A 10000-nucleotide genomic window follows, 5' to 3' on the forward strand; every position below is an offset into this window, starting at 1 on the left:
ACTGGGGGCTCACAGAGCGCGGAAGATGGTCTTAGAGCATTTTGGACGTCCTGCCTTGGGGTTTACGTCACAACGCTCAGGCACGAAAGGGAACTGGGAGACCGTCTCCTCCAGTAATTGGCTCCCATCCGCCATCAAGCCTTTGAACAGAGAGACCCACGTGGGGGAAACTGAGCCTAAGAGCATCTTCATTAGGCGGTGAGGCTGGATCTTCAGAGGCTCCTCCTACCCCTACCATCACTGGAGGGGACCATCCCCGTCCATGGTGGTGTGGAGTCCCCGGGACACTCCCCTCGGTCTTTAAACGTCAACGTGGACCCTGACGTTGGCTTTGACAGCTGTCTGTCCATCATAACGCCACATACGAGCTGTCATTCATCACAAAGGTAAAGCCCCCAAGAGTGACCACATCACCGCCTTGCAGGGGCGGCTGGTGGGGAAGCAGGAGGGATCCCCCAGAGGCCTTTCCGTCCTCGGTCTGTGGGTCCGGCGTCCTGGGTGACTCGGCTTCCGTCTTGGCCAACTGGACCACCAGAGACTCCTCAGGGCCACCTTCTGGCTCTGCACCTGCTATCCTGTGGAGGTGGGCCACGTTCTGGGTGTCTGTGATCCACTCCTACCAGGAGGAAACGTTCTAGCTCAAACACAACAGACACACCACAGATAGCGTCCACATGGTACCCACTGCAGACATCCCCGGAACCGGGCAGCCTCCCACGGAAGCCACGCCGTTCCCAATGGAACAGAAAAGCCGTCCCGTCTGGGAGGTCTAAGTCCCCTCCAAAGCTCTTGTCTGGGGCATGCGGGGGCTCTGAAACGGACACCCTTCTAAACCAAAAATAAAATTCTTTTTTTGTTTTTTTTGGAGACAGAATTTCACTCTTGTTGCCCAGGCTGGAGTGCAATGGCGTGATCTCGGCTCACCGCCACCTCTGCCTCCCCGGTTCTAATCGATTCTCCTGCCTCAGGCTACTGAGTAGCTGGGATTGCAGGTGTTCACCACCGCACGTGGCTAATTTTGTATTTTTAGTAGAGACGGGGTTTCTCCGTGTTGGCCAAGCTGGTCTCAAACTCCCGACCTCAGGTGATCCACCCGCCTCGGCCTCCCAAAGGGCTGGGATCAAAGGCATGAGCCACCATGCCCGGCCCTCAAAAATAAAATTCTAAGCCCTGCAACAGACTGACGGACTCTCCACTCGGTCAAGGCGATTCCAAAGTTATCTTAAAACCTAGTTTGAGACATCACGGGAAGTCAGAGTTGGACACATGCTTCCTTCTACCCTGTTCCCTTTGAAATTCAGACACAACCAAGCAGCATTAAAATCAACACACAGGCCGGGCACGGTGGCTCACGCCTGTCATCCCGGCACTTTGGGAGGCCGAGGTGGGTGGACTTGAGTTTGAGACCAGCGTGGACAACATGGTGAAAACCCATCTCTACTAAAAATACAAAAATGAGCCGGGTGTGGTGGCAGGTGCCTGTTATCCCAGCGACCCAGGAGGCTGGGGCATGAGAATCGCTTGACCCCAAGAGGCAGAGGTTGCAGTGAACGGAGATCGCGCCCCTTTTATTTCCTCTTTCCTTTCTTTCTTTTTTTTTCTTTCTCTCTTCCTTTTTCTTTTCTTTCTTTCCTTCTTCTCCTTCTTTTCTTTCCTTCTTTCCTTCTTTCTCTTTTTCTTTCTTTCTCTCTTTCTTTCTTTCTTTCTCTCTTTCTCTCTTTCTGTCTTTCTCTCTTTCTCTCTCTTTCTTTCTTTTTTCTTTCTTTCTTTCTTTCTCCCCTTCCTTCCTTTCTTCCTTCCTTCCTTCCTTTCTCTCTCCCCCTTTCCTCCCTCCCTCCCTCCCTCCTTCCCTTCCTTCCCTTCTTCTTTTTTTTTTTTTTTTTCTTGACAAGAGTCTGGCTCTGTTCCCCAGGCTGGAGTGCAGTGGCACAATCTCAGCTCACCACAACCTCTGCCTCCACGGTTCAAGCGATTCTCCTGCCTCAGCCTCCAGAGTAGCTGGGATTACAGGCACCTGCCACCACGCCTGGCTAATTCTTGTATTTTTAGTAGAGACGGGGTTTCACCACGTTGGCCAGACTGGTCTCAAACTCCTGACCTGAAGTGATCCACCCGCCTCGGCCTCCCAAAGTGCTGGGATGACAGACGTGAGCCGCCGCGCCTGGCCCTAAATATCGTTCCCTAAAAGGGTCGCTCAGGGAGATATGAGTGTGGGCACGGTGCACCTGCTTGGTGGAGAGGAGAGAAGACACAAGGAGAGGGTGGATACCTGGAAGTTCCCTTGGTGTATCTCAAAGAGCCCAGGGAAGGTGGATTTCGGGTCTGGCACGCTGGGCATGAGAAATTTCTTCACTCTGAAATAGAGACGGAGAATGTGGTCAGGTCAGCCACCGTCCCCCAAGCAGGGCTGGGAAGAACCACGTGCAGGGTATGGACCCCGGGGAGACACCAAGAATGGGAGGGCAGGGCCTTCCGCGTGGATACATGTGTCTCCTCACCCTCCCCAGGGACCCTGCCTCTGGGGTCCTCACAAAGTTCCCACCAGGAGGCTGGGCGCGGTGGCTCACGCCTGTCATCCCAGCACTTTGGGAGGCCAAGGCGGGCGGATGACCTGAGGTCAAGAGATCGAGACCAGCCTGACCAACATGGTGAAACCCCATCTCTACTGAAAATACAAGAAAAAAATTAGCCAGGGCACCTGTAGTCCCAGCTACTCGGGAGGCTGAGGCAGGAGAATGGCGTGAACCCGGGAGGCGGAGGTTGCAGTGAGCCGAGATCGCACCACTGCACTCCAGCCTGGGCCACACAGTGAGACTCTGTCTTTAAAAAAATAAATAAATAAAAATACAAAAATTAACTGGGTGTGGTGGCAGACGCCTGTAATCCCAGCTACTCAGGAGGCTGAGGCGGGAGAATCGCTTGAACCCGGGAGGCGAAGGTTGCAGTGAGTCAAGACCATACCATTGCACTCCAGCCTGGGTGACAGAGTGAGACTCTGTCTTAAAAATATAAAAGTTCCCACCAGGAATAAGGTGTGATGAACAGTGAGCCACGTCCTGTGCACACAACGGATTTGCATTAAATACGTGGTTATTTGCATCTTGTTGATGAGATGGGCTGAAATGAGACCGTCATCTTGAAAATTCCTATGTTGAAATTCTAGGCCGGGCGCGGTGGCTCAAGCCTGTAATCCCAGCACTTTGGGAGGCCGAGACGGGTGGATCACGAGGTCAGGAGATCGAGACCATCCTGGCTAACACAGTGAAACCCCGTCTCTACTAAAAAATACAAAAAAACTAGCCGGGCGAGGTGGCGGGCGCCTGTAGTCCCAGCTACTTGGGAGGCTGAGGCAGGAGAATGGCGGGAACCCGGGAGGCGGAGCTTGCAGTGAGCTGAGATCCGGCCACTGCACTCCAGCCTGGGCGGCAGAGCGAGACTCCGTCTCAAAAAAAAAAAAAAAAAAAAAAAAGAAAAAGAAATTCTAATCCTCAACCTCACAATGAAACTATATTTGGAAATGGGGGAGGGGGTCTCTAACAAGGTGATGATGGTAAAATGAGGTCACTAGGGAGGGTCTGTTTCAACAGGGCTGAGGTCTTCATAAGAAGAGGAGGTTGGCCGGGTGCGGTGACTCACACCTGTCATCCCAGCACTTTGGGAGGCCGAGGTGGACGGATCTCCTGAGGTCAGGCGTTCAAGACCAGTGTGGCCAACATGGTGAAACCCCGTCTCTACTAAAAATACAAAAATTAGCCGGGCGCGGTGGCACACACCTTTAGTCCCAGCTATTCAGGAGGCTGAGGCAGGAGAATGGCTTGAACCTGGGAGGCAGAGGTTGCAGTGAGCCAAGATCGTACCACTGCACTCCAGCCTGGGCGACAGAGCAGGACTCCATCTCACAATAAACACACACATAAATAAATGAATAAGAAAAATGACTCAACCTCCCAGCTACTTGGGAGGCTGAGGCAGGAGAATCGCTTGAACCTGGGAGGCGGAGGTTGCAGTGAGCCAAGATCATACCACTGCACTCCAGCCTGGGTGACAGAGCGCGACTCCATCTCAAAATAAATACACACATAAATAAATAAAGAAGAAAATGACTCAACTCCCCAGCTACTCAGGAGGCTGAGGCAGGAGAATGGCTTGAACCCGGGAGGCAGAGGTTGCAGTGAGCTGAGATCGCAACACTGCACTCCAGCCTGGGTGACAGAGCGAGACTCCATCTCAAAATAAATACACACATAAATAAATAAGAAAATGACTCACCCTCCACATTTTTGAAAAGCTCTCTCTGGGGTCTGAAAGAATATTGTTTCGGCTAGATCTCTAACTGGATCCAAAGCTGAAAATTCAGTCACAGCTTGAGCAACGACAATACCAGACCTTGTACAATTCTTCTTGCTGCCGTCACCAAGCTGCCCAGCTTTACCTGCGCTTCTTTTCTTTTTGAGAGACGGAATCTCGCTCTGTCACCCAGGCTGGAGTGCAGTGGTGCAGTCACAGTTCACTGCAGCCTTAAACTCCTAGCCTCAAGCCATTCTTCCACCTCGGCCTCCCAAGTAGCTGGGACTACAAGTGCACGCTACCATGCCCGGCTCATTTTGTGTTTTCTTTGTTTCAGACAGAGTTTCACCCTTGTCACCCAGGCTGGAGTATAATGGTGCAATCTCAGCTCACTGCAACCTCCACCTCCTGGGTTCAAGCGATTCTCCTGCCTCAGCCTCCGGAGTAGCTGGGACTACAGGCGTGTGCTAGTGCACCCGGCTAATTTTTATATTTTTAGTAGAGGTGGGGGTTTTGGAATGTTGGCCAGGCTAGTCTCGAACTCCTGACCTCAGGTGATCCACCCGCCTCAGCCTCCTAAAGTACTGGGATGACAGGTGTGAGCCACTGCACCTAGCCGAACTAATCTTTTTGGTTTTTTTTTTTTTTGAGACGGAGTCTCGCTCTGTCACCCAGGCTGGAGTGCATTGGTGTGATCTCGGCTCACTGCAGCCTCCGCCTCCCAGGTTCAAGTGATTCTCCTGCCTCAGCCTCCCGAGTAGCTGGGACTACAGGTGCACGTCACCACGCCCGGCTAATTTTTGTGTTTTTATTAGAGACGGGGTTTCACCATGTTGGCCACGCTGGTGGCCAGGATGATCTCAATCTCTTGACCTCGTGATTCACCTGCCTCAGCCTCCCAAAGTGCTGGGGTCACGGGCGTGAACCACTGCATCCAACCCTAATTTTTGTATTCTTAGTAGAGATAGGATTTCACCATATCGGCCAGACTGGTCTCGAACTCGTGACCTTGTGATCTGCCCGCCTCGGCCTCCCAAAGTGCTGGGATTACAGGTGGGAGCCACCGCGCCCGGCCCCTCCGAAATTTCTTGCAATGCACTGTCAGAAAAGTGGACGTTGTATTGGAAACTGAAGCCCAGTGAAATGATTCTGTCAGGCTATTAATATTTTCTCCCACTTCACAGATACTCTGCAAGCAAAATCCTCCACCCATGCCTGGCAGGTGTCCTCCTTACCTCCATAATTTCCGTAAAGACAGAAGGAGAAGACACACCATCAGAAGGATGGCCAGGCTGGAAACTAACATAAATTTGGCCAGCTTCGGTTTGGGAGGCGTGCGAGGCTCTGGGCACGAATCTGAAACGAAACAAAAAGGCTGCTGTGCATTTTCAACATGACGGTTCATCTCCTCCCCAACCACCCTCCTCACTGTTTCGTGTTTTTTTTCTTCTTCGTTGTTTATTTGTTGTTTCGGGTTTTTTTGGTTTTTTTGTTGTTGTTGTTTTTTGTTTTTTGTTTTTTGTTTTTTTTTGTAAATATTAGTGTCAGCAAATCTTTTACTTACTTTTTTTTTTTTGAGACAGAATTTCACTCTGTCGCCCAGGCTGGAGTGCGGTGGCGCAATCTCGGCTCACTGCAACCTCCACCTCCCGGATTCAAGCGATTCTCCTGCCTCAGCCTCCTGAGTAGCTGGGACTACAGGCAGCCGCCACCACGCCCGGCTAATTTTTTGTATTTTTTAGTAGAGACGGGGTTTCTCCGTGTTGGCCAGGCTGGTCTCGAACTCCGGACCTCAGGTGATCTGCCTGCCTCGGCCTCCCACAGTGCTGGGATCACAGGCTTGAGCCCCTGGGCCCAGCCCAGTCTGGTATTTTTAATACAGTGATTCTCCTGCCTCAGCCTCCTGAGTAGCTGGGACTACAGGCGTCCGCCACCACACCAGGCTAATTTTTGTATTTTTAGTAGAGATGGGCCTTAATTTTTTTTTTTAATGAAGTTAGTGTCAACAAATTTTGATTCCTATGGAAAATATTCTGGAAAGAGACACTGTCTCTGGACGAGAACACATCCCACAGCCATTCCCAGGAAGTAAGGGCAGGTTCCACATGTAGCCTGTTGCTTGGGGTCTTTACAGCATATGAGAGCTTGCTTTTGGCTGTTGGTGGCTGTACGCCTGAAATTATGCCCCCTGAAAAGATACATTGAAAGCTGGGCATGGTGGCTCACGCCTTTAATCCCAGCACTTTGGGAGGCCGAGGCAGGCGGATCACAAGGTCAGGAGTTTGAGACCAGCCTGGCCAATACGGGGAAACCCGACTCTACTAAAAATACAAAAGTTAGCCATGCTTGGTGGTGCGTGCCTGTAATCCCAGCTACCCGGGAGGCTAGGGCAGGGAACGGTATGAACCCAGGAGGCAGAGGTTGCAGTGAGCTGAGATCACACCACTGCACTCCAGCCTGGGCGACAGACTGAGACTCTGTCTCAAAAAAAAAAAGAAGGAAAACTAGCCCGAGTGAAAGCAGGCAGGGAGCAAAGCAAGGAGCGGAATTGCTTGTTGCTTTCAGATGGAGCCCTGGAGGATGAGAGAAGACTGAGCTTGCTCAGACACATGCTCTGCTCACAAACACCCTCCCTCCCACCTCCCAAGAAGGCAGGACAGTGTCGGTGGTTATGGCTACTCCAGCCCGGTGACAAGGTTATGCGGCCCTGCTGCGTAACAAACATTACCGCGAGTCTCGCCTCTCTGCCAGCACGTCACCTCTGACCAGTCGCTCGGGTACGTGTCCGGCCCATACGCATCCTCCATGGCCTTCACCCGGGCCCGGAAAGCATAACACTTCTTGGCATCCAAGTCTTCTATAGTGACATTGCAGGTATTTTCCTGTTTGGACTGGAGAAACACACACACACACACACACACACACACACACACACACAATGATTAGTGATGTAACCTGTGAGTCTGGAGTCTTCCTTCCGGTGGGTTCATGGTCTCGCTGACTTCAAGAATGAAGCTGCAAGGCCGGACACGGTGGCTCACGCCTGTCATCCCAGCACTTTGGGAGGCCGAGGTGGGTGGATCATCTGAAGTCGGGAGTTCGAGACCAGCCTGACCAACATGGAGAAACCCCGTCTCTACTAAAAATACAAAAATTAGCCGGGCGTGGTGGTGGATGCCTGTAATCCCAACTACTCGGGAGGCTGAGGCACCAGAATGGCTTGAACCCGGGAGGCAGAGGTTGCAGTGAGCCGAGCTCGTGCCACTGCACTCCAGCCTGGGCAATAAGAGCAAAACTCCGTCTCAAAAAAAAAAAAGAACGGAGCCATAGACCTTCTCGGTGAGGGTTACAGCTCTTAAAGGTGGCACGGACCTGAACAGTGGGCAGCAGCAAGATTTATTGTGAAGAGCGAAAATTTATCGTGAAGAGCGAAAATTTATCGTGAAGACCGAAAATTTATCGTGAAGACCGAAAGAACAAATCTCCCACAGTGTGGAAGGGGACCCAGATGGGTTGCTGCTGCTGGCTGGGGCGGCCAGTTTTTAATTCCCTTATTTGTCCCCGCCCATGTCCTGCTGATTGGTCCATTTTACAAACCTCTAGCTAGCTGCAGAGTGCTGATTGGTGCGTTTTTACGGAGCACTGATTGGTGCATTTTACAAACCTCTAGCTAGCCGCAGAGTGCTGATTGGTCCCTTTTTACGGAGCACTGATTGGTGCATTTTACAAACCTCCAGCTAGTCGCAGAGCACTGATTGGTGCGTTTTTACAGAGCAGTGATTGGCACATTTTACAAGCCTCTAACTAGCCACAGAGTGCTGATTGGTGCATTTTTATGGTGCGCTGATTGGTCCATTTTACAAACCTCTAGCTAGCTGCAGAGTGCTGATTGGTGCGTTTTTACGGAGCACTGATTCGTGCATTTTACAAACCTCTAGCTAGCCGCAGAGTGCTGATTGGTCCCTTTTTACGGAGCACTGATTGGTGCATTTTACAAACCTCCAGCTAGTCGCAGAGCACTGATTGGTGCGTTTTTACAGAGCAGTGATTGGCGCATTTTACAAACCTCTAACTAGCCACAGAGCGCTGATTGGTGCATTTTTATGGCACACTGATTGGCACATTTTACAAACCTCTAACTAGCTGCAGAGCACTGATTGGTGCCTTTTTATGGAGCACTGATTTGTGCATTTTACAAACCTCTAGCTAGCTGCAGAGTGCTGATTGGTGCATTTTTATGGCTCACTGATTGGCATATTTTAGCAAACTTCTAGCTAGCCACAGAGCGCTGATTGGTGCATTTTTATGGAGCACTGACTGGCGCATTTTACAAACCTCTAGCTAGCCGCAGAGCACCAATTGGTGCATTTTTACAGAGCAGTGATTGGTGCATTTTACAAACCTCTAGCTAGCCACAGAGTGCTGATTGGTGTATTTTTATGGAGGACCGATTGGTGTATTTTACAAACCTCTAGCTAGTCACAGAGTGTGTATATGTGTATATATATAAGCTGTGTATATAAGGTGTGTACATATATGTGTGTATATATAAGGCGTGTATATACGTGTGTATATATGTGTATATAAGCTGTGTATATAAGGTGTGTATATATGTGTGTATATATGTGTATATATAAGCTGTGTATATTAGGTGTGTACATATATGTGTGTATATGTGTGTGTATATAAGCTGTGTATATAAGGTGTGTATATATGTGTATATATAAGCTGTGTATCTATATGTGTATATATGTGTGTATATATGTGTGTATATATAAGCTGTGTATATAAAGTGTGTATATACGTGTGTGTATATATATGTATATAAGCTGTTTATATGTGTGTATATATGGTGTATGTAAGGTGTGCATATACATGGGTATAAATATGTGTATATAAGCTGTGTATATAAAGTGTGTATATATGTGTGTTATGTGTCTATATAAGCTGTGTATACCCATATGTGTGTGTATATGTGTATGTATATAAGCTATGTATATAAGGTATGTATATATGTGTGTGTATATGTGTGTGTGTATATGTGTATGTATATAAGCTATGTATATAAGCTATGTATATATGTGTGTGTATATGTGTGTGTGTATATGTGTATGTATATAAGCTATGTATATAAGCTATGTATATATGTGTGTGTGTGTATATGTGTGTGTATATGTGTATGTATATAAGCTATGTATATATGTGTGTGTATATGTGTGTGTGTATATGTGTATGTATATAAGCTATGTATATAAGCTATGTATATATGTGTGTGTGTATATGTGTGTGTGTATATGTGTATGTATATAAGCTATGTATATAAGCTATGTATATGTGTGTGTGTATATGTGTGTGTGTATATGTGTATGTATATAAGCTATGTATATAAGCTATGTATATATGTGTGTGTGTATATGTGTGTGTGTATATGTGTATGTATATAATCTATGTATATGTGTGTGTGTATATGTGTGTGTGTATATGTGTATGTATATAAGCTATGTATATAAGCTATGTATATATGTGTGTGTGTATATGTGTGTGTGTATATGTGTATGTATATAAGCTATGTATATGTGTGTGTGTGTATATGTGTGTGTATATGTGTATGTATATAAGCTATGTATATAAGCTATGTATATATGTGTGTGTGTGTATATGTGTGTGTGTATATGTGTATGTATATAAGCTATGTATATAAGCTATGTATATA

General features: G+C 48.3%; 1 protein-coding gene across 2 annotated transcripts in view; it reads right to left on the reverse strand.

The window, feature by feature from the left end:
- LOC144338471 (cytokine receptor-like factor 2) overlaps positions 1-10000 on the reverse strand; it is a 28902-nt gene that overhangs the window by 1253 nt on the left and 17649 nt on the right. For both annotated transcript variants that reach the window (XM_077988157.1, XM_077988156.1), the window contains exons 5-8: positions 7016-7178; positions 5523-5643; positions 2270-2354; positions 1-616 (exon numbers count right to left, since the gene is read on the reverse strand). The exon at positions 1-616 is cut by the window's left edge and continues 1253 nt beyond it. In XM_077988157.1, coding sequence (XP_077844283.1) covers positions 350-616; positions 2270-2354; positions 5523-5643; positions 7016-7178 — 636 coding nt within the window. In that variant the 3' untranslated portion in view covers positions 1-349. The remainder of the gene's footprint in view (positions 617-2269; positions 2355-5522; positions 5644-7015; positions 7179-10000) is intronic.

This window comes from Macaca mulatta, chromosome X, assembly GCF_049350105.2.
Source record: "Macaca mulatta isolate MMU2019108-1 chromosome X, T2T-MMU8v2.0, whole genome shotgun sequence".
Classification (NCBI taxonomy): Eukaryota; Metazoa; Chordata; class Mammalia; order Primates; family Cercopithecidae; genus Macaca; species Macaca mulatta.